Source organism: Dermacentor variabilis, chromosome 11 (assembly GCF_050947875.1).
Source record: "Dermacentor variabilis isolate Ectoservices chromosome 11, ASM5094787v1, whole genome shotgun sequence".
NCBI classification, from domain to species: domain Eukaryota; kingdom Metazoa; phylum Arthropoda; class Arachnida; order Ixodida; family Ixodidae; genus Dermacentor; species Dermacentor variabilis.
In genome coordinates this window covers 107007192-107031594 of record NC_134578.1, presented here as the reverse complement: position 1 = coordinate 107031594, position 24403 = coordinate 107007192, and the positions used below count along the sequence as shown (strand labels likewise).

General features: G+C 47.2%; 1 protein-coding gene across 1 annotated transcript in view; it reads left to right on the top strand.

The window, feature by feature from the left end:
- LOC142564987 (uncharacterized) overlaps positions 1-24403 on the top strand; it is a 107786-nt gene that overhangs the window by 59207 nt on the left and 24176 nt on the right. Inside the window, exons 3-4 of the mRNA XM_075676223.1 lie at positions 7638-7819; positions 23323-23399. Of these exons, the coding sequence (XP_075532338.1) occupies positions 7638-7819; positions 23323-23399 (259 nt within the window). The remainder of the gene's footprint in view (positions 1-7637; positions 7820-23322; positions 23400-24403) is intronic.

Here is a 24403-nt window from a genome sequence, read left to right as displayed (position 1 = left end):
AACTTGCTCTGGCCTGCTGCTCTACACTGGAGAATAGGGACGAGGAGGGAAAGGGCTGATGAATGATGATGGTACAAGGAAGAGATGCGTATATACAAATTCACAGAGTTGTGGCATCTCTAAAGCCGTGCGTCCAGCCCAGTGGCTTCGAGAAAAGCTATTGCGGCTCTTGTTACCAGGGCTGCGCTGTTTGCATTAGGCCAAGGACCTAAAATAAACACGCCTGACAGCGGTCTCTCATGGATCTTCGCAATGGAAGAGATTAGTTGCTGTCGTACTTGCGCGCACGCGGGACACACACAAAATATATCTTCAAGTGTTTCTGGCACCTCACAGCATTCACACTTTGAACTAGTATCACTGGCACCTGTCATATGTCTATAACGGTTGGTGAATGCAACACCAAGGCGAATCCGGTGCATCATGCTCGTGTGGCTTCTTTTGAGCTTGTGAGGCATACGAAATTTCATTTCTTGGTCCCATTTGTGTAACCGCTCCTGTCGTCGATCTGGTTGGGTCCAGTGTTCTAACGTAGAGTTGCGGTTTACGCGACGAAGTAGGGCGTTTGTGTCTGTACGTGAGAACAGAATGCGCACTTCACAAGCATTATCTAAAGCAGTTTTCGCTTCAGCGTCTGCCTGTTCGCTCCCTATCAGGCCACAGTGTGAGGGTATCCACTGAAAGGTGGCATAGTGGCCATATATAGTTGCGTGGTCGAGACGCTCTGTAATTTCTATAGCCATGGAATAATACGTGCCCCGTCTGAGGACAGAGTCAATCGTTTGAAGAGCTGGCTTGCAATCGCAGAATATCGTCCATGCGCGAGGGGACTCCTCGGAGAGAAATGGAATTGCGTCCCGGATAGCAACAATTTCTGCGGCAGTTGTTGTTGAGCTATGGTCTAGTGTAAACCGCCGAGCGATGATCATATGTGGAATGACGGAGGCTGCAGTGGAGGCATATTGTGTGACAGAGCCATCGGTATACACGTGTACAGTATCTGCGTACTTTGCAGAAATGTTCAACAGGGGGAGTTTCCTGAGGCCAATAGGTGCAACGAATGACTTTTTAGTGATTCCAGGGATGTGCAATGTAACGACAGGTTTAGGCAGAACCCACGGGGTATTCTCGGTATACAGGCGGGAGAAAATCTTGACGGCAAAACAGTCTGATGGCGCGATATAGTCCTTGAAAAGCTGGAATTTAGGTGGGTGGCAGGGAGCGATTACAGAGGATGGTGCCTGTGTCGGGTCAACACGCGAAGGTACATTCGAAAAGGCTCGCAGAGCAAGTATACCCCAATAGGACGAGCACGAGCTTCCGCTATTATTCCATTGGTTGACGTGCATCGTGGGAGGACTAAACATGTGCGCAATGCTTGGGCTTGAATGCTCCCCAGCGCTGGCACACTGCTAAGTCCCATGCTTGAGAGCGCCGGAATGCTGTACCGTATATACCCCACGAATAGTGCTTGGTACAGTTGGAGTAATGATGAATCCGAGGGGCCCCATCTTGTTCCTGCAACGACGCGAAGGACGTGAACAGAACTCTTCAGCTGTGATTTCAGTGCGGCGACGTGTCTTGACCAAGATAATCTCCGGTCTATGACTAAGCCAAGGAGTCTGTAGTGTTTAACAGTAGGTATCGCTACTCCCTTACCGATTCTCAGATACCTGGTCATTTGTTTTCGCGTGAATGTAATCACGGAACATTTTTCTGTTGAGAGTTGGAGACCTTTATGCCTCAGATATTTAACTGTGATTGTCACTGCACTTTGAAGCCTAGCACGTATTTGGGGACGGGTGGCTCCAGATGTTCATATGCATATGCCGTCCGCATATGCGCTAATCCTCACCGTGCTAGGAAGTTCGGATGCAAGGCCAATCAATGCAACATTGAAAAGAGTTGGACTGATAACTCTCGCTTGTCGAACACCTCGACGTATAGAGTACTGTCCGGTGTCGCCATCACTTGTTGACATATACACCGTGCGGCCACTGAGGTAGCTAACAATCCATGCATATAGCTGGCCACCAACGTTTAAATCTTCCAGTGCATCAAGGATTGCATAATGGAGTACATGGTCGTACGCACCCTTAATATCCAGAAAAACAGCTCCAACTAACCGACGGCGATTTCTTTCCTGTTCAACAGTGGAGACCAAGTCAATAACACCGTCAATGGAAGAACGGCCTCTTCTAAATCCGTGCATGAAATTAGGAAAGCAATTATTTCTCTCTAGAAACCATTCCAGCCTTGACAAGACCATTCTTTCCATTACTTTGCCGACGCAACTGGCTAAGGCGATCGGTCTCTAGGAGGAAAGCTCGATAAGGCACTTCCCCGGTTTCAGCAGTGCTACAACGCGACTGCATTTCCAACAATCTGGAAGATTTCCTGTCTCCCACGTCGTATTATAATAAGATAGAAGAAGACGTCGTGATTCGGTGCCAAGATGGCAGAGTGCAGCGTATGTGATTCCGTCTGCTCCTGGTGCCGATGAGCGTCGAGAAGCTGAAATCGCAGCGTCAAGCTATTGTATAGTAAACTGTACATCGAGTCGCTCATCGGGTGACGGGGGCGCGATCGTGACAAGGGATGAAGTGAGTGCATTAGATGCGTCCACAATGAGTTTACAGTAGTTCTCTGCTACCTCCAATTCGGTCCGGCGTTAATGTAGAGCCACCACACGGTATGGGTGTCTTTGTTGTTGAGTTGCCTGGAGACTTCGTATGACCCGCCAGATCTTAGATAGAGGCTGTCTTGGATCAGGGATCCACAGAATGCCCTCTAACGCTGTCTGTCAAGCTTCTCCAGATGTCGAAGAACATGTTGTTGAGCTCGGCGACGGCTCGAAAGATCTGACGGTGACTTTGTTCTTCTGTATCGCCGTTCTGCACGGCGACGGATTGCACGAAGGTCCTCATATGGTATGTCGACCGATGATCTGTGCCTCGGTATAGTGACTTCTCTGGTTTTGTCCTGTAGGGTAGAGGCAATGATGTCCTCTATTTCGGATGGAGATGTCACTCTCTGACAGGCGGTGTCGACAGGAAGTCTTAAATAAAATCCAGTCTATTTGATGAATGCAACGTGAGGCTGAATGGCGAAACCAGCTGAAGTGAACGTAAGTGGGGAGGTAGTCACTACCATGAGTCTCTAGGTCCGTCGACCAGCATGCTGAAGACAGACGGCTCCTTGATACAAACGTTAGTTAAAGACAACTGCTGTAGGACGGGCCACGAATAAATGTAGGAGACCCGTAATTGAGCACATTTAGTCCCTGACTACACATGAAGTCGGCCAAATATTTGCCACGAGAATTCATCGAAGTGCTACCCCACAGGGGATGGTGCGCATTAAAGTCACCAATCACAATATGAGGACCTAGCGATGCTTGCAGCAGAGACATCAGGTGCGAGCAATCGATCCTCGCTCTTGCGTGAGTGCATCGTCCAATCACTGTAACCGTGCGACATCTGTGTTTTATGGCAAGGCATACGTAATCATTAGTGGTATGCGATGGGACGTCATGTCTGAAATACACCATATCGTGACGTATACAAACTAACACTTTGCTCGAGGTTTGGTCGTCACGATTCCGCAGCTGGACATATCCAGAAATGCGGAAAGAAGAATCCATATTAGGTTCACAAATAACAATAACTGAAAATTGGTACTTATATAACTTCTGTCGGAAATCCGACAAACGACCACGCAGACCTCAAGCATTCCATTGCATAACAAGCGATTGACGCATCCGTTCTTCAAACATCATCGCCATACTTGCTTAGTTAAGAACCACCAGCAGTGGTTACAACACTTCAAGTAGCTGCACGGCAGCCTTGGCAGCCGGGGTATTTAGGTCGGAAAGAATCCTGCGCATGAAGTCCATCAAATTTTTCAATATACTCGTGACGTTAATGTCATCCACCTTCATTTTCTTCAGTGCGTGTAGGAACTGTGCAAAAGGGCGTTCCCCCAGGCTTTGATGGTAACGAGGGCCACTGAGTCTCCGATGTGTTTGGGGCCGATGATGAGCCGCCTTGTGCTTTCGCAGCATACAAAGGCTTTGAGGCACGTGCTTCTTCATGCCTGAGACGAAGGGGTGGATGCTGCACTTGAGCTGTCGTTCCCACTACGCGAGGAGGGCTGCGGTCCCGTTGATGTTGGTGTCGTGAACGGCGTCTGCGGTGGCGGATAGCTCTTGCCGCTTCCCTGTGCGTAGAATTATCTCTACCCATCTTCTTCAGAATACCCGTTTCCTTCCTGATCTTTGGGCACTGTTCTGACGTTGCGTCGTGAACACCAGAACAGTTTGCACACTTCGCAGCAACGTTGCAATTGCTGTCTCCGTGAGGTCCACCACATCGTTTCCATGTTACTGCACCCTTGCAAACTGCACTGACATGCCCAAGTTTCACACACTTCTGGCATTGTCAATGCCTCGGCACGTAAGGACGTACCGGATGCCTCACATATCCAACCTTGACGTGTGTTGGCAAAGTTTCCGACTGGAACACTAATTTCACACATCGGGATCGTCCAAAACGGCGAAAGCTGAGCACAGGAGCCGACGATGATAGTAGTTTCGCCAGGTCAGTGTCTGTAATTTCAATGTCCACGTCGTAGATGACGCCTGTCGTCGCTTCCTTGCCGTATGTGCGGAATGCTCGAACAGGGATGCTTCCCAACTGAGTGACGTTTTTCAGTGTTTCAGTGGTTAGTATGTATGCAATAGTGTATGAATGCTTGCCACTTACCTTTTTCGTCACCTGGCGACTGGTCGGTGAAGTTCTTTGTATCTTTCTCTTCACACGTCGGCTTGACACCACGGTAAAATCGCTGTCCGAGCCCATATTATCAGTAGAAGAACCATCAGATGACTGAATCGGGATCATGTTGGGGTCGAAGCGGTCACTCACGTCGTCGGCATAACGAGCTGGCCGTTCAGGACACAATTGCTGGGCGGGGCTTGGATCCCCTATTGCAGAGGGTGATATCCCCCAGTTTTCGAGTCACATTGCAGAGATCACAGAAAATAAAATAGAAATGCAGAGAGCACGAAGCTGAAGCTGCTCGCTACGATCACTTCTTCCATGCTCTTTTGAACGGGCACAATTTCTAGAGGACATAATCAGTAGAGGAGCCACCAGATGACTCAATCGGGACCATGCTGGGGTCGTAGCGGTCACTCACGTCACCGGCATAAGGAAATGACATTTCAGGACACAATTCCATGCTCTTTCGAACGGCGCTATATACGTAACGTGGTTGTCTGAAGGTAACGTCGAATTCAAACTGTCATCATGCGTTGTTTGGTTGTCATGTTAATTAGGTTCAAGCCCTGTGCACCACACTAGTAGCATTACTGTTTATTCATCACGCGTGGACAATGCACGTAGGTTATTTTTTTGGTGGATTTGTTACTTCATTTCAACCTACTTTAGTGTGTTCCATATTTGCTAGAATATTTAAATGTGATTGGATGGTGCTAGCGAAAATTGCAGTGACATTCAAGAAGAATTTAGAGAATCTATGGCTACTTATTTGTCTTTGCATAGGGATACTGCCCAAAAAGCGGTGACAACACTGCTAGCGAGCCGTCCAAGGAGTAAAGAGAGGCGTCCGCTGTAACTTTAGTTGTTGTGGTGCTTACAGCAACGATGTGGACGGTGTAATTTGGACGGTGGACGGTGTACGGCAACAGCTTTAACGATCAACAAAATGTGCACGGTGTACTTTGGTGGGCTGAAGTCAACTTAGTCCCACGAAACGTATTTATGACAAGGAAAGTGTGAATTGGTTTCTCTTGGAGGCTGAATAGCGTCACGGGTTGTTCGTTCTGAACTGCGGCCATTCACATAAAACATTCAGGCTGCCGTTCTTGTTGCCTTAAAAGTCCTTCGGAACGTCTGTTTTAGTCCAACTTCCTGTTTCTCAGTCTGCACTTTCCCGACGTTTTCTCTTCACAATATAAATATACGTCTTCAACCTTCCATACGTGCATCAGGAGAGGATGGTGCTTAAAAATAATTGTCAACATTCTAAAGTACGTCTAGACATTGCAATTTATTATAGCCTGGAGGAAGTTGTCAAATGCCCTTCGCGGGCCACTAGTTAGTGCTGGTCTTTACTCGACTTCTTTGTTGCGGACGCAGTGACACAGCTGCTTGTAAAGGTGAGAGTGGTCGATGGTGTATCACACAGTAGCACTGTGATTCGGGGTTCTTTTGGAATTTCATTGCGAAATGGCAGCGAGAAATGTACATTGCTTTAAACGCTACAGCAGGACGAGTGATATTGATATAAGACGAAAGCCATAAGTGGCTCTTTCCGATGGCTTTTACAAAAAAAAGGTCCGGCTAGTCCAATGAGAGAGAAAATATAATCAGGAATAGCTTATACTTTGCTTAGTTGCACAGTTGCTTACGGGGGTTAAGCAAGCAAAGATGCAGTGGCTGAATATGAATGAAAAAAGTAAAGAAAGAAAGAAGAAACGAACAAAAAGAACGAACAAAGAAATAACGAAACAATGAGCGAAAGACGATAAGAAAGGTAAAACAAAAGAACCTTTAGCTTGTGCATTAGGTGCTCTCATGTGTCGTTAAGGAGGTCGGCCTACAGCGGCATACGTTTACTTCATGCTGCATCTCAATATGTCTTGCGGGAATTCTAACTCCTGCGATCGTATAACCTAATGAAATACCACGCGCGCCTCCGGCTTTCGCCTTCAAGTGTTACAGGAGTATAACATGCTGCCAAATGTTTAGATCGTTTAGATGTGCCTACCCTTGCGCTGTTTATTTAGATACTAGGTATACACACGCATGTGCATGCTCATCCTGACATGGAGAAAAAAATGAAACAGTTGAACCTGTGGATAACTCCTAAAATGCGGTGTCGTAAGTGAAAAGTCAATAGGGTCAGAAGAAGCATCGGTAACGCCAACAGGAGTCCTTGACGTCATGCGTATTGAACTAAGTAATATGAAACAGCAACGTCAAACACGCTCGGTCCAGCTTCTTGAACACAACACTGCGGACTTCTTGCGATGCGCTAGGCATATTGAGAGGGGTAATAATTTATTTTTGCGCGTGTGCATGTTATTACGAGGAGCTCCCTATTTTTTATGCACTGCCTTTTGAGCAGCCTCATGGGCACAAGTGTCCCCCGGCCTGACGTTCGGCTTCCTTCAGGGGTGAAAGGCTTGGCAGAGAAGCGTTCGCCCTAAATTCCCATCGAAACCCCCACCTATTTAGGTGGGGACGCCTTCGGATGGCGAAGAAACGCCCCCTTATAATCGCTGATGTCTCACAATGACCGAGTACCAGGCCGGGAGCGCCCTTGTGCCTATCTTAAGCGCAGGTACCCGGTGGTAGTACTTGCCTGCCATGTTCGCGGCGGATACTCTTCAACGACGCGAGGTGAGATGCGGGCCATTGAGTAGAACCTCCGAATGAAGGCGTTAAGTGCGCCGATCTTCTAGCACTTGACAAAGTGAAACCAATGTTTTAGTAGCTTGCTGATGCAGTGGTGTTTCCACGGAGTTAGAAAAACGTTTGATTTTATAGTGTTTATGGTCTTGTACATTCATTGTGTTGTGTGAATTACATACTTGATCGTTCTTCACTTAGGTACTCAACACAACGGAACCGCTTTTCTTGTACTTTTTCTGTACAACGCCACCCCGTTCACGTACATGCTTTGGTATACAGTGCATTAATGAAACTAATACCTGCGAACATATGCGTAAAATCTCGCTGACCGAAACGACATACAATTTCACTCGGTCAATGCTGGATGAGTCTAAAGAATGGTAAGGCCTTTTCTCCCTATAAACGATGCACTTGGCCACGCGTTAGACAGTAATAGAGCTACTAGCCATTAATGTATTTAGACAATGAAACGTTAACTGGGCATGTCGCGGCACTAGATTTATCAATAGTATTACTAAATAGCAATCAGTCGTGTGCATCAATATATTTGTGTGCATCGAAATCAGTTGTTGTGCAGCGGTGGCGCAGATGTAGAACATCCGCCTCTTCTGCAAGAGGACCGTGGTTCGAATCTCGGGGCCGCGCAATTTCCCACCGGATTAAAGAAAGAAATCCGCGTGTTGATAAAATTGCATAAACAGGCCTGGAGTGCCACCTGATCCCGGTGACCAGAACCCGTAACGCACTCCCTCACCAGAGCAGGATGGGTCACCCTGCCGCTGTAGTTGGGCACAGCATCCCCTATGAATACAACACTGAAACCACGGCCCTGAGTCACCAGCAGCTGCAAAGCAATTGACCACGGCGGTGGTCAGACCTGTGACGCAGCAGAGGGTGCTAAGAATCCCTGGATCCGGACAGACCGCCATTGGAATGTGAACCTGGCAACGTTTAACGCTAGAACGTTATCTAGTGAGGCGAGCCTAGCAGTGCTATTGGAGGAATTAGAGGGCAGTGAATGGGATATAATAGGGCTCAGTGAAGTAAGGAGGACAGAAAAAGCAAATACAGTGCTAAAAAGCGGGCGCGTCCGGTGCTACCAGGGCTTAGCGGAGAGACGAGAACTAGGAGTCCGATTCCTGGTTAATAAGAACATAGCTGGTAACATACAGGAATTCTAGAGCATTAACGAAAGGGTGGCAGGTCTAGTTGTGAAACTTAATAAGAAGTACAAATTGAAGGCCGTACAGGTCTACGCCCCTACACATAGTGATGATGACCTGGAAGTCGAAAGCTTCTATGAAGACATGGAATTGGCGATGAGCAAAGTCAAAACAAAATACGCTATACTGATGGGCGACTTCGATGCCAAGGTAGGCAAGAAGCAGGCTGGATGCAAGACAGCGGGGAAATATGGCATAGGCACTAGGAATAGCAGGGGAGAGTTATTAGTAGACTTTGCAGAACAGAATAATATGCGGATAATAAATACCTTCTTCCGCAAGCGGGATAGCCGAAAGTGGACGTGGAGGAGCCCGAATGGCGAGACTAGAAATGAAATAGACCTTATACTCTGCGCTAACCCTGGCATCAAACAAGATGTAGACGTGCTCGGAAAGGTGCGCTGCAGTGACCACAGGATGGTAAGAACTCGAATTAGCCTAGACCTCAGGAGGGAACGGAAGAAACTGGTGCATAAGAAGCCGGTCAATGAGCTAGCAGTAAGAGGGAAAATAGAGGAATTCCTGGTCAAGCTACAGAACAGGTATTCGGCTTTGACTCAGGAAGAGGACCTTAGTGTTAAAGCAATGAACGATAGTCTTATGGGCATCATTAAGGAGTGTGCAATAGAAGTCGGTGGTAACTCCATTACATAGGATACCAGTAACCTATCGCAGGAGACGAAAGATCTGATCAAGAAACGCCAATGTATGAAAGCCTCCAACCCTACAGAACTTTCGAAGTTACTCAACAAGCGTAAGACAGCTGACATAAGGAAGTAAAATGTGGATAGAATTGAACATGCTCTCAGGAACGGAGGTAGCCTAAAAGCAGTAAAGAAGAAACTAGGAATTGGCAAGAATCAGATGTGTGCGTTAGGAGACACATCCGGCAATATCATTACTAATAACGATGAGATAGTTCAAGTGGCTGAGTTGTTCTATGGAGATTTATACAGTACCAGTGGCACCCACGACGATAATGGAAGAGAGAATAGTCTAGAGAAATTTAAAATCCCACAAGTAACGCCGGAAGAAGTAAAGAAAGCCTTGGGAGCTATGCAAAGGAGGAAGGCAGCTGGGGAGGTTCAGGTAACAGCAGATTTGTTGAAGGATGGTGGGTAGATTGTTCTAGAAAAACTGGCCACCCTGTATACGCAATGCCTCATGACCTGGAGCGTACCGGAATCTTGCAAGAACGCTAACATAACCCTAATCCATAAGAAAGGGGCAGCCACAGACTTGAAAAATTATAGACCGTTCGGCTTACTGTCCATTGCCTACAGAATATTTACTAAGGTAATCGCAAATAGAATCAGGAACACCTTAGACTTCTGCCAAGCAAAGGACCACGCAGGATTCCGTAAAGGCTACTCAACAATAGACCATATTCACACTATCAATCAGGTGATAGAGAAATGTGCGGAATATAACCAACCCTTATATATAGCTTTCATTGATTACGAGAAAGCGTTTGATTCTGTCGAAACCTCAGCAGTCATGGAGGCATTACGGAGTCAGGGTGTACACGAGCCGTATGTGAAAATACGGAAATATATCTATAGCGGCTCCACAGCCACCATGGTCCTCCATAATGAAAGCAACAAAATCCCAATAAAGAAAGGCGTCAGGCAGGGAGATACGATCTCTCCAACGATATTCACAGCGTGTTTACAGGAGGTATTCAGAGACCTGGAGTGGGAAGAATTGGGGATAGGAGTTAGTGAAGAATACCATAGTAACTTGAGATTCGCTGATGATGTTGCCTTGCTTAGTAACTGAGGGGACCAATTGCAATGCATGCTCTTTGACCTGGAGAGGCAAAGCGGAAGAGTGGCTCTAAAAGTTATTCTGCAAAAAACTAAATAATTTTTAACAGTCTCGGAAGAGAACAGCAGTTTACGATAGGTAGCGAGGCACTAGAAATGGTAAGGGAATATATCTACTTAGGGCAGTTAGTGACCGCGGATCCGGATCATGAGACTGGAATGATCAGAAGAATAAGAATGGGCTGGGGTGCGTTTGGCAGGCGTTCTCAGATCATCAACAGCAGGTTGCCATTATCACTCAAGAGAAAAGTGTATAATAGCTGTGTCTTACCAGTACTCACCTACGGGGCAGAAACCTGGAGGCTTACGAAAAGCGTTCTATTCCAATTGAGGACGACGCAACGAGCTATGGAAAAAAGAATGATGGTTGTAACGTTAAGGGAAAAGAAAAGAGCAGATTGGGTGAGGGAACAAACGCGAGTTAATGACATCTTAGTTGAAACCAAGGAAATGAAATGGGGGGGGGGGGCATGGGCAGGGCATGTAATGAGGAGGGAAGGTAACCGATTGTCATTAGGCGTTACGGACTGGATTCTAAGGGACGGGAAGCATAGCAGGGGACGGCAGATGGTTAGGTGGGCGGATGAGATTCTGAAGTTTACACGGACCACATGACATGACCGGGGTAGTGGGAGAAGTATGGGAGAGGCATTTGCCCTGCAGTGGGCGTAGTCAGGCTGATGGTGATGATGAGATCAGTTGTTGCAGTCCCTGCCGTTGCTTCATCAGTGTCAACGAGCTGTAACAATGCTGCTCTTGCTCAAGAAGCTCTTAAGCGAGAAGTCATTTTGACAGACGCTAGGTAATTGCCCTAAAGTGGGCTATATAGCTGGTCTCAGTCGTGTATGAGCATCTGGAACTGCCATTGAGAGAGGTTTTTTCGGTTATTCATCTACTTAAGACGATCGAGTGATCGAGGAGGTTTTGACACAGTGTGCATTTTGCATAGACGTTCACAACAACATGCGATCGTGAAGAATGTGAATGACGTGCCGGTGTCCACTATCGTATCGGGATTGCTGCTGAAAACGAGATCAGCGTGGAAACTGTCATACGGAGTCGATGCCAACTTATTCGAAAGGGGATGGGGGGAGGGGGGGGGCGCAACCCGTTTTGGCACCCCAATGAAGCTGGGGTAGGTCGCTTGCAGTGTTGCTGAAAGGACGCCTGATTCCACTCCAATTCCATTCAGGAAAATTAGAACTTGTCGCAATTCCATTCTTTTCAATTCCTAGGAATGAAAAAACCTTAGCCCATTCCCACTCCGGGAATGGCCGGGCAGTTCAATTCCTATCCTGTGATTCCTCAACGTACGAAAGGAATCTTGGTAGTTTTATAGAGTTACTGATGAAAGCATCATAAAACTGATGTCATCTGACTTATCTGAACTGCAAAAATACGCAAAACACGCAACGAAGGTCGACACATAGCTGCTTGGTGACATATCTTGTGCAGTACAGCCAGCCTGCTAATTCCCATAGGGGTAGCTCTCCCGCTACCTAAGTATTTGCATGGTCAGCGTGTTTTACCGGCTTGTGATGTTTTAATATTGCTTAAGCTTAAATTTAATAATGCTAAAATTACGACATAGCGTATTTTTGCTTAGGTGTCCTCGTGATTTTTAAATGCTGCAATAAATGCCGGAAGCAGTGCAAGGTCACGAAGGAAGCTTTATTCGTTTTTTTTTTCATTGAAATTTTTGGTCAATATGTCATGGCAAAATCGGCATTTCACCGTTTAGTTTTGAAACCTCGAAGTGTAAATGAAGGCTGCTTCAAGGGTTAGTCCTAAAAACAAAAATAAGTGAGATAAAACAGTTGCCTTTTACCTACTTATGCGTTGCGCTTAACAAACATGAGCCGCTCGAAAGAGGTGCTTGACAGCCGATTTCGCTTCGGTGTCTGAGATGCCGTATAAAACACGTGTTCCACGTCAGCAGACGTCGTATGCACTGTGAAAACTACCCTTGCGATGCGGGAAAATAAGGGAAAGAGGATAGCGTTCGCTTTCCAATAAGTCAGGACTTAACCACGTCTGCGCAACTTCCCGCTGTAAGGTAAAGAGAAATTTCCCCTGGAATTAATCCATCCATACTGTCTTGGTGGGCATTTTCATTTTGCCTGATGTCTTTAAACATGAGTCAGCTTGGCCCTGCTTCAGCGCCTGCATTCGCAACGGTGCTTGCGCTGTCCTGCCCTAATAAAAGAGGCCCCCTCCCCAGCACAGCAGAACGCATCCTATCGGCGGTTGCAGCTGAACACTAAGAACACTTAAATCGTGGGTCTAGGTGGGCACTCATAAAAAAGACAGAGTTAGCCCACATGCGCGTGAACCGCTTCTCCAGGCTATTCTGCAGGCCTTTAGCCGCCTCTATGCACAATGTGCCTTGGCTTAACATTCCCGCAAGGAAAACTTCGATATTTCGCAACATGGGAAGCAAAAGCCTGGCTGTCTTGCGCCTCTTCTGCAGCAATTCGGTGGCTTCCTCTACAGGGGAGAGAAGCTAAATCAAGTGTGCCGCCAGCCTAGGTTCACATTTAGACAGCTTAGCCTTCTTGCCATCGTGTAGAGTAGACAGGGTCAGGCAGGGTCAGTGCAGAGTCAGGCAAGGATGACTAGAAAAAGAGGTAATGAGCTTTCTCATCATTCGTAGCTGTGACTTCCACCTTGTCGCATTGTGAGATTCTCGAATGCGGACCGGCCACATTCAACACTTCTTCCGTGTCGGAGCGCATAGATGCAGCGATGGCGCCTCATTTTTGTACGATTTCCTCGGAATTTGGGCCGTAAAATATAGCGAGGATGATAATTTGTGAATGATGCCACTGCAAGTAAAAGCAGCGCAAATGGCAAACATGTAATGCAATAGGGTTTCAGAGAGTATGATGGCATGTGTAATCATACAGTATTGTACTCGACGACACACTTACACTCTGCAAGACTGCATTAGTCACAATAAAGTGGAGACGGACATAGCCATTTTCTCCAGCGCTACGATAACTTCAGTGCACATTAATGCATAGGCTGCACCTTCCCGTTCTTTAGGAATAAATGTGCACGTAGTGGCATGCCTACTGCACTACGGCTTGTATTACCTTAATCAAATTGGTTTCTTCTTTCAAATAAACATACTGGCAGCAGACTGCCACCTCGCTGACTGGTTTTGCATGCCAGGCAACTGCGTTTACGGGCAGATCAATTTGTACTAGACGGAGTGTCGCACGCACGAATTCATCTTCCCGGGTTGGGGGGGGGGGGTCTCATCGAAAGAAAAGGAGACGCCCATCACGAAAGGAGTAAAATAGCGATGAGCACAAAATACCATAAGACAAACATAGCTTGAACAAAGATTCAACCAAATCCAAATCTTTTCAAATGTAACATCAGAACTCCGTGGGCGTTCATTACGTGATGTGCGAGTTTTGTCACTGTTTTGTTTGTCTTTAGACGTATTTCATAAAGGTTGATTTATGTTGCGAGAGTAGTACTCGAAGACGCGGAAGCTTGGTGCCTGGCCTGCGGCAGAAAAATGAACCAGAGCCACTATTTGACGGGAAGCAGAGTTCAGGACCTCGGCCATACAGCAAATGCAACGCGAATCCCCATGATGAAAACGTGAAGCACGCTAGGAGGTGGGGGGGCGGTTTCATAAAAAATATTGAAAGCGCCGAAACTGTAATAAGCGCAGATTTCGACCCCTACGTTTCAAACTGAATTTTTCAGATTCATACGTTCTTTGTCCATGCATTCGTGGCAAATTATTTAACACAGCTTGGCCCATAAGATTTTTTATGAAAATGGTAATAAACGACGTATCAATGGAAGTGAGATGAAACCAATATGTTATTTGATAGCGCATACATGCTGACTGGCGTCTTTTACGGCAAGCTGTGGGCGGCGCACCCAAATCGAAAATGCTCCAATTGACAGAACTCGCTTAAAAACTCCTTGGTTAAGTGTTCCGAGCGGTCGACGAAATTGTGTTCATCATCGTCCTCTTCAGTCTCCCACCCGGTAAAAGCAAATGGCCTTATCATTTATGAAACGTTATCTGTAACTACGTGACGAACCCGGAAAACAAAATAAAAGCAGTTAACGGAGGCGAAATGGTAGGAAAATACATATTTCACATTGCCAGTGATGTTGCAGTGCAGCAACGCTGTCTTATACACGGAGCAGACAAGAGGAGCTGTGCGGCTCCCCGTTAGGCGAGTGAAACCGAGGAGGTACGTGTGATCCGCGAAGTCGCTGTCCACGAATGTCGCTTCGACAGCCAGGAAGCCCTCCGTAGACCGAGACGTCCACACGCCTGGTACGGTACAGACGTACTCCGCTCTCGCCGAAGACGATGACACTTTCTCAGTTCATCCCGCGATGGTAACTTGTAGCTCGGGACGCCGACCTGAATTTCAATGAATACAAAGCATTTACTTTGATGGGGGGCAGCTTATAACATTGTCAAACTTAGCGTTACGAATCGTCTGAATCCCTCCCTCTCGACAACACGGAAGGGATCCATGTCAGTGCAAATTATGTTGATTATGCCATAGCCGCCGACTAAAGGGGGGGGGGGGGGGGTCTGCGTGGTCCCCGGGCGATGCCGAAGCCGCCGCCACCCACACACACACCTAAAGTGCCATTATGAGTGCTTTCTCAGCCACATCGTTTAGGTTTCTTTCGACCTTTCTCGACCTTTTCACTTGAAATTTTCCTGGGTCTAATAGCTTAGTGCATCGTTGTTGGCGCGGACGTGCACGGCTTTTAATTAGTAGTTTCGCTTTACTTCTGCAAATCCTGACAATATGAGAACACGCGCATTATACCGCTAGCAGCGGCGGCCTCATTCGTCCTTTTTCGCTTCAACTTTTTTTAAATTTCCACTGTAAACATCATGCACAAGCACTTTATATTTAAGTATACACACAGGACAAAGTTTATTATATTTTCGACCGGCATGGAGGTAGCGCATTAAAAATTATGTTTAAAAGCATGGATAGCCTATGCCTAGAGAATGAGTATGTTGCTGTATCTTCACTACGCTTCAAATTGCTTTGCGTGCTTTTTTGACAATGAAAAACACATATAACTTCAGTGACCCCTTCAGCAGTCCTTTATCTATGGTGTATGAAGTGTACGTGAAAGTTTCGTGTTTCATTATTGGTTCACTTTCCAGTAAGCAATGCTAAGGACTAATGAAAAAGCGTTTGAAAATTTACAACATATATTAGGCATGGAAATAATGTCAGTTGCACGCAAAGGTCACTAGATATGCAGGGCGTCCCAATTAACTATCATGCGCCAAGATAAAAAAAAGAGAAATGCGCTACTCGAAGAAAACCTAATGCATATCGTTTACAGTACAGCAGAGTAGGTGCCAGTAATTTTTACGTTATTGAGGTCTAATTAGGTAATAGTAATTATCTAACGCGACATATACTATCCTAATTATCGAAGTACCAATGAGGCATTTAAAGGCACAGCCAACGGACATCTAACTGCGGCATTTTCAGCGATGTACTAAACCCCGCGAAATAAGAAAAATATCACGCGACTGCGCTCCCATCCACTTCTAAAGCAGCACCCTCGAACAGGCTCCCTCTGAGTTATCTAGAATGAAATTAAAGGAAATATTGAAAAATTACAGGGTGTCAGAAGATCTCTTTTACGAGGTGAACGACGAAAGCCTACTGTTCCATCAGATATCATTCGCATCTATGCCTCTACCTCTTGTCTTTCTCTTCTTTCTTTTCCTCTTTCTCATCTTTGTGTTTTTCTTTCCTTCTCCTCACCTCAAAGCTTTTCTTCTTCTTCTTGTCTTCTTTTCTTCACCTCAAAGCATTTCGGTTTTCTGAAGTCATATGCAATTCATTACGGGTCATTAGAAGTCATCAGTGTATATTGGTAGTTAATATTAAGTACTGAGCATTTTTAGTCATTTGTGAGCAATTGGAGTCGTTACAAGTCGTCGTTAGACACATCGGTGATTTCGTAGTCATTAGTAATCATTACAAGTAATTTAATTACCTATTAGTCATTACTTCTCATGACAATATTAGTCATTACTAAGCATGCTTAGTCATTTGTAAACAATTGTAGTCATTACAAGCTGTCGTTAGACAAGTTGCTCATATTCTAGTCATTAGTAGTAATTACAAACCATTTCAGTCACTATTAGTCATTACTGGTCACCACTCTGCAATTTAAGTAATTTCTAATCAATTGTAGCCTTTACAAGTTGTCTTGAGGCATACTGGTCATTTCGTAGTCATTCGTGGTCATTTCAAGTCAGCCGTAACAAAGGCGAAAGATGAATACGTGAATGTCGCCTGAAGTAATTTTATCAAAACGTATCGATCTAAGTTTTGGCGATACCTTAATTCCAAGTCACGTCAGACCAGTATTCCATCACCCAATGTAGCTATGGCAAATGCTACAGAGTTCAATAAATACTTTATTTCAGTATTTACACTAGACAACGGTAAACAACCCTACCTCAATCATCTTCCGAGCAACACAGCAAAACTAGACGACTTAATCTAAACCGGATCGGGAATTTCGTCCCTCTGACTTGAAATAGACCTTAAAAAAACCAAATGCATTTTTGAAGCGCTACGCAGAATGAATGTCCAAGCTCATGCTGATTATTTTTGCAAAATCATTGCAAATGGGCGGAGTTCCGGTGAAATGGAAAACTGCTAAGGTTATCCCTATCCATAAATCCGGTGACCTTACCAGGGGCGCTATAACGTAAAACTATTCCAAACCTTTCTATTCCAATTTTGCAATCAGCCCTACTCCATTGGTTAAAAACTGTTTGGGCCACCCCCACTCCGCGTGGCTCTCACGAGACGTCACGAAAGCCGCGATAGCTCCCCATCTGATATGATATGTGAATACTGATTATGCATGATTGGACGAAAGAAAAGAAAAGTTATTTCTGATTCGACGCCTTCTGGCCATCAGCCCACAGCTATTGGTCAAAAGCTTTCGGGCTGCACCCACTTCCCCTGCCTGTCACGCGACGTCACAAAAGCGCAAGAACTCTCTGGCTCTCTGACTCTGAACTGGCCAGCGCTGAAGTTATATTTAGTAAATGTACTTTGTCAATAGTATCCAGTTCGTAATCCTTTGTTCGCGTAACAATTTGGTGGAGGGTGTAGTTCCCCGTCTGCGCCACGGAGCTCCACAGCGGCCGCACCGTCCTGCTTTGCGCCAGAGCTCCCGTTGACGACACCTCGTCTAATTCTGCTCCTTCGACCCCGACAGCGCACGTTACGGTTACCAATCCACGCGATCCCGGCATATGCTCCGGCCAAGATAATGTCGACGTTGAGGACTGGCTCAGCCTGTATGAGCGTGTTAGCCGAAACAACCACTGGGACACTACCATTATGCGGATGAATGTCCTATTCTACTTGTGCGGAACTGCTCGTGTCTGGTTCCGTACACACGAGGATGAGATCTCTAGCTCGGATGCTTTCAAAGAGAAGCTCAGCGATCCCTTTGAAAATCCCACTGATTGGCTGCTGGCTGCTATAAAAGAGCTTCCTACTTGAGTTCGGTCTTCTACTGAATTGTATGTCTTGTACATACAAGACGTGCTCGTTGTTTGCGGGAAAGCCGACGAGAAAATGGCCGAGGTTGACAAAGTCGGCCACGTACTCAAAGGGATCGCGGACGACATGTTCAACCTGTTGGCCTTCAACAATGTGTCCATCATTGACGTCATTGTCAAGGAATGCCGCCGCTTTGAGCTCGCCAAAAGCCGCTGCGTCATTCCACAGTTCTCCCGGCTCCCTAACATGGCTGCAACATCGTCTTGCGTCAACCTAACAGCTTCATCACCCCTAAATGAGCACGTCACACGTATTGTTCACCGCGAGCTCGAGGCTAGAAGTCCTGTGCCGTTGCATTCACACCCACTTGACCCCACCGTTCACCAGCCAGCCCCAGCGATCTGTCTCATTCAGGCAGTTGTGCAACAAGAATTTCCAACCTAGGTTCCCCGGCTGCCTACTCCATCTGCCGACGTGACGCCCGACTAGTGCCGCCAGCTACGCCTCACAACCATCTGTATTCCCCTCCCAGATACCGCAACCCAACCGAGTGGAGAGTTCCGGACGACAAGCTCATTTGCTTCCGTTGCCTCCGCATCGGCCACGTCGCTCGCCACTGCCGCACTTCCTGGACGTCACTTTATTCGAGCTCATTTTCCCCGTCTCCTCGCCCATATGCCGACCCGCGCCGTTGCTCGCCTCGCCGTGTGCCTCCTACCTCTGACGCATGCGTGGATGACAGTCGTCATACTCACTCGCCGTTGCCTCAGCGCAATCGGTTCCCATCGCCCCAGCCACGCCACTAATCGTCGCCGACCAATGATGGACCCTCCCGGACGGAAAACTAGACCATACAGCTCATGGAGGTAGTGCTGCATTATCTTCGTCGTGTCGAAATCCTCCGTTGACGCTCCCAACCAACCAGAACTTATTTGATGTTCACCTCGACGGGGGTGTCCCTTTGACCGGCGTTAACAGCTACCGGAGCCCAGGTATCCATAATGAGTTGTAATCACCGTAGTCGACAGGGGAAGGTTCTCACGCCTCCTACTACTCGAGCCGTGCGCATGGCCGATGGCAGCACTGTTGACGTCACTGGAATTGTACTTCCCGTATAAGTATCGCCGACCGCCACGTTCCGGTTCCTTTTACAGTGCTGACCAAATGTCCTCATGGCCTTATCCTCGGTATCGACTTTCTTAAGGCGCATTCAGCTTTGATCTACTTTTCTGCCGGTACCCTTAGCCTCGAACTTCCTCTACTTCGCATATTCATGATAGATTGACGAACAACTTTAGTCCGAGCGCCTTCGTCCCTCTGCCGCCTAAAGCCGTGGCTTTCGTCGAGTTGCTATAATCTTTTCCTGTGCCTGACGGTGATAACGTCGCCACACATGTTCCTGATGTCCTTTCGATGCGCAATATCACTCTGCCCCACTCCGTCGTCACCGTCGCCGTTAACCGGACATGCCTCTCCGTCGTCAATTTTGGCCTAACAAAGGAAGTTCTACAACAAGGCATATTGGTTGCCACGTTGCGTGCTATCGGAGATGACCACGTCACGACTATTTAAGTAGACGTTTGCTCATATTTTTCGCCATGTCCATAGGATGCTATTTGCCCTGACGCAACATTTCGTCCCATGATTTCTACGGATCTATTGCGTGAACAAGGAGCAGTTCTGTGTCGCCTTTTGGTTTCCTGCCACGACATCTTCGACCTTGATAATCGACAATTGGGCCCGACTTCAATTGTTAAGCGTCCCATAAATACCGGTGATGCCAGTCCTATTCGCCCGCGACCGTATCGAGTTTCTGCTTCAGAGCTTAAGGTTACTAAAGGTGAAGTGAACAAGGTGCTTGCTAAAGGCATTGTTGCACCTTCGTCGAGCTTGTGGTGCTTGTTAAAAATAAAGATAGCACAAGGTGTTTATAGGTAGATTATCATCATCTAAACCGCAGTACCTTGAAAGACCTCCGCCCCTTGCCTCCCATCGACGACGCCCTCGATTGTCTCCGCGGTTCCAACTACGTTTCATCAATGGACCTTCGGTCTGGTTATTGGCAAATTTGTGTGGATGAAAAGGACCAAGAGAAGACCGCGTCATCACCCCTGATGGTCCGTGTCAATTTAAATTTATTTCATTCGGTCTCTGCAACGCCCCAGCAACGTTCGAACGTATGATGGACTATGCTTCAAGGGTTCAAATGATCATCATGCCTCCGCTACCTAGACGACGTTCTCGTATTTTCGCCTACATTTGAGACACACCTTGAGCACAAATCAGCTCTACTTCAAGTCTTCCGCGAGGCTGTGCTCCAACTAAATAATTCGAAGTGTCACTTCGGCCAACGGCAGAATACAGTGCTGGGCCACCTCGTCGACGCTTCCGGTATTCAATGAGACCCGAATAAAATTCGTGCTGTCACGTCTTTTCCTGCACCCCAGTCTGTCAAGGACGTCCGAAGTTTTGTAGGACTCTGCTCCTACTTCTGGCGCTTCGTTAAAGATTTCGAAGCGATTTCTCGACCACTTACTGATCTTCCGAAGAAGTACGTACAGTTTACGTGGCGCCCCACTCAAGCTGCCGCATTTGCCCACCTCACCAACATTCTCACCACGCCACCTAGACTGTCCCACTTTGACCCGTCCTCTTCGAAAAAGAGGACTGGTCGAAGAGGACGGTTTCGAAGCCATCATTGCTGGCTTCGAGTCTTCACCTTCTTATTGGTCCCTTCACCTGTTTGTTCTCCGAGATGGTGTATTATACCGCCAGAGTATACACACAGACGGTCTTGCCGTACTCCTCGTGATTTCTAAGCACCTCTGGCCAACCGTTCTCAATGAAATTCACGATTTACCAACGGCAGGTCAGCTTGGCGTCTCCTGCACCTACGACCGGATTCGCCAATGCCTCTCTTGGCCAGGCTTTTTCCGCTCCGTGCGGAGATACGTTGTGGCGTGTTAGAAATGCCACTGCTGAAAAACACCATCGTCGCCCCCTGCCGGGTGCCTTCAACCGCTCGAAATTCCTTCGGGGCCGTTCTATCGTGTTCGCTTGGACTTCGTTGGCCCTTTCCTTCTATGCACGTCTGCCAAAAGGTGCGTCGCTGTCGCGACAGATAACACCACGCGCTACGTCATGACGAGAGCGCTTCCTACAAGCTGCGCCACAGATGTCGCCCAATTTACTTTACACGGCGTGATTCTGCAACATGGTGCTCCACACTGACGGCTCACAGACCATGGTCGGGCATTTATTTCTAAAGTCATCGCCGACATGCCGCAGTCCTGCTCAACCAAACACAAGGTAACTATGTCTTACCATCCACAAACTAATAGTCTCACGGAGCGTCTGAATCACACCCTAGCAGACATGCTTGCAAAGTACATCTCGTCCGACCATACTGTTTGGGACCTTGCCCTACCCTATGTCTCTTCTGCATATCATTGTTTGCGTCATGACACTGTCGGTTATTTCCCGTTATTTCTGTTGTTCGGACCGGAACCCACATTGCCAATGGACGCATCGCTTCCATCCGCCGCAGCAGACAACAGCGAGCATGCACTTGACGCTATCACGAGGGCATCCCAAGCACGCGAAATTGCCCGCACTCGCTTCCTGACCTCCCAATAGAAGCAACGGCCTTTGTACGATCGCCAACACAGAGACGTCCACTTTTCGCCTGGATCTCTGGTATTCCTGTGGTTCCCAGTCGTCACTTTGGCCTCTCAGAAAAACTTCTGTATCGGTACAAACGCCCATATCAAGTGCTGCGTGCCGTGAATACAGTTACGTATGAAATCGCCGCAGTCAATACCGGTGCCTCATCTGCCTCGAATTGCACCGACGTTGTGAATGTCGCACGCCTCAGACAGTATTACTTTCTAGTGGTCATCGACATTTAGATGGCCCAGGGACGGTGCTTCTGCCGCCGGGGATAATGATACATGCATATTGCATGCTTCTTGCGGACGATGACGCGGGCGCGCCGACGAAGACGACCAACGCTCTCCGACTCTCGAGCTGTCGGGTGAACTGGCCAGCGCTGCTGTTATCGTTTGTAAATGCATTTCGAAAGAGTCTTCAGTTCGTAATCTTTTGTTCCCGTACACACACACACACAGACACACACACACACACACACACACGCACGCACGCACGCACACGCACACACACACACACACACACACACACACACACACACACACACACACACACACACACACACACACACATATATATATATATATATATATATATATATATATATATATATATATATATATATATATATATATATATATATATATATATATATATATAGCTATCAGGGTCGGAAAGCTGGTTGAGCCCCAGACCCCCCCTCCCCCCCAAAAAAAGAAGGAGACCGCTCCGCCTATGCATTCTGGCGTCGCCGAGTGCATCTTTTCGATGAAGAGGAACAGAGCTGCAGCCAGCGGTGAAGGCCGATGTTATCTTCGTATCTTCGGATGGCTTTCTCCAGTCCTTTCTCTTGTTACGTGTGCTCGCGTTCGTGTTTTCGTTTGAGGTGTTGAACCAAATTAGATGAAAGTTGGACTCCAGCACGTATAGTTCCGGAGCAAAGCTTGCAGCATGCAGCTTGTTTGTTTTCATGGCGTGCTTTTAAAAAAAATATTTCCAATGTGCCACCTTGGTGGACGTACTGTATGCTTGAGCCACTGGGGGCAGGAGCCAGGGCGGCAGCGCGTTATGAAAGCACATTTTATTTGCAATAGAAGGCTGGAAAGGAGGGGGCGCGTGGTAGCACAGAAAGCCGAGGGGAATTCTTCGAAGCATTGTCTAGAATTCACAATATGAGCGAGCTACTAAATGAACCATCGGGATTCTCTAGCCGCCAACAACCGCAAGCGCAGCGGCGGTGCCATAGTGCTAGAGCTAAATGAATGTTTTTAGTTGAATTGAACTTTGGGGTGTTACGTGATGTTACGTGATTATGATGGACACCGTAGTGGGAGACTCCGGAATTATTTTGACCACCACGTGTTTTTAACGTGGCACCAATGCGCATCACACGGGCATTTTTGCATTTCGCTTCCACCGAAATCCCGGCCGCCGCGGCCGGGATTTGATCCAGAGAGCTCGAGCTTAGAAGTGCAACATCGCAGCTTCTAAGCCACCGCGACTTGTATGAATATTTTGTCAACATCTCAGCTAAGGAATAAGTATTGAAGGTTCGACATGTGTTGGGGCGATATTTTAAAATAACTCTTCTATTTATCGATTTCTTTCCCAGGAAGAACACTTCTTATAGTGCAGAACTTCTTACGGAAAGGAAGCCACCAATTGAAATGAAATACAACAGCACAGAAGGTGAGTATAATATTGCTCTATCCATTATAAACCTGCTCACTTGTCTGCAACGAAAGAAATCGCCGTAAGCATAAGGAACCGTTTTGCATCGAGGTTATATATTTTATATATATATATATATATATATATATATATATATATATATATATATATATATATATATATATATTGTACTGTAAAATAGGGAGCAGTGGGGCTGTGGCTAGGAGAGAGACAACGACGACGAGAAAGAACAACCTTGTTTCGGTGCTCGGTCGGCTACACTACCTCTCGCTGCTCCAACGTTCTAGTCGCGAACGCTTACTGCTCGCGAAGTGCTTCGCGACATTTGGTGGAAGGTGCTGGACTTATTGCCAACCTGGAACTCCGAAGCCGGACGATCCCTGTGACATCTCCCATGCCTGAGGAGACTAGCCCTACCGCGCCACCCATGGCACCGCCTCCAGTCGTCTGTCGTGGTGCGCCACGCCAACGGGATCCTCCCATATTCAATGGAACTGACGATCATGACGTAGAGGACTGGCTGTCGTCATACAACCGAGTGAGTGCCCACAACAAATGGTCTGAAGCTGACAAGCTTGGCTACGTCCCATTCTACCTTTCCGGTGTCGCCCATCTTTGGTTCCGCAACCATGAGGCTGACTTTTCCACCTGGTCAGTATTCCGAACGGCACTTGAAGAAGTATTCGGTCGCCCTGCTGTGCGCAAACTTCGGGCTGAACAACAGCTTCGCTGTCGTGCCCAACAAAAGGGCGAAACTTTTACGAGCTACATTGAAGATGTAGTTGACATCTGCCGGCGTATAGACCCAGATATGACCGAAGATAACAAGGTCAAGAACATCTTGAAAGGCATAGAAGACGACGCCTTCCAGATGCTCTTGGCAATGAATCCTCAGACGGTCAACGACATCATAACGCTTTGCCAGAGCTATGAGGAGCTGCGCAAACAGCGGCTTTCTACGCGCCGAGCTCTCGCTCCGGACGTCGCGCTTTCAGCTCTGA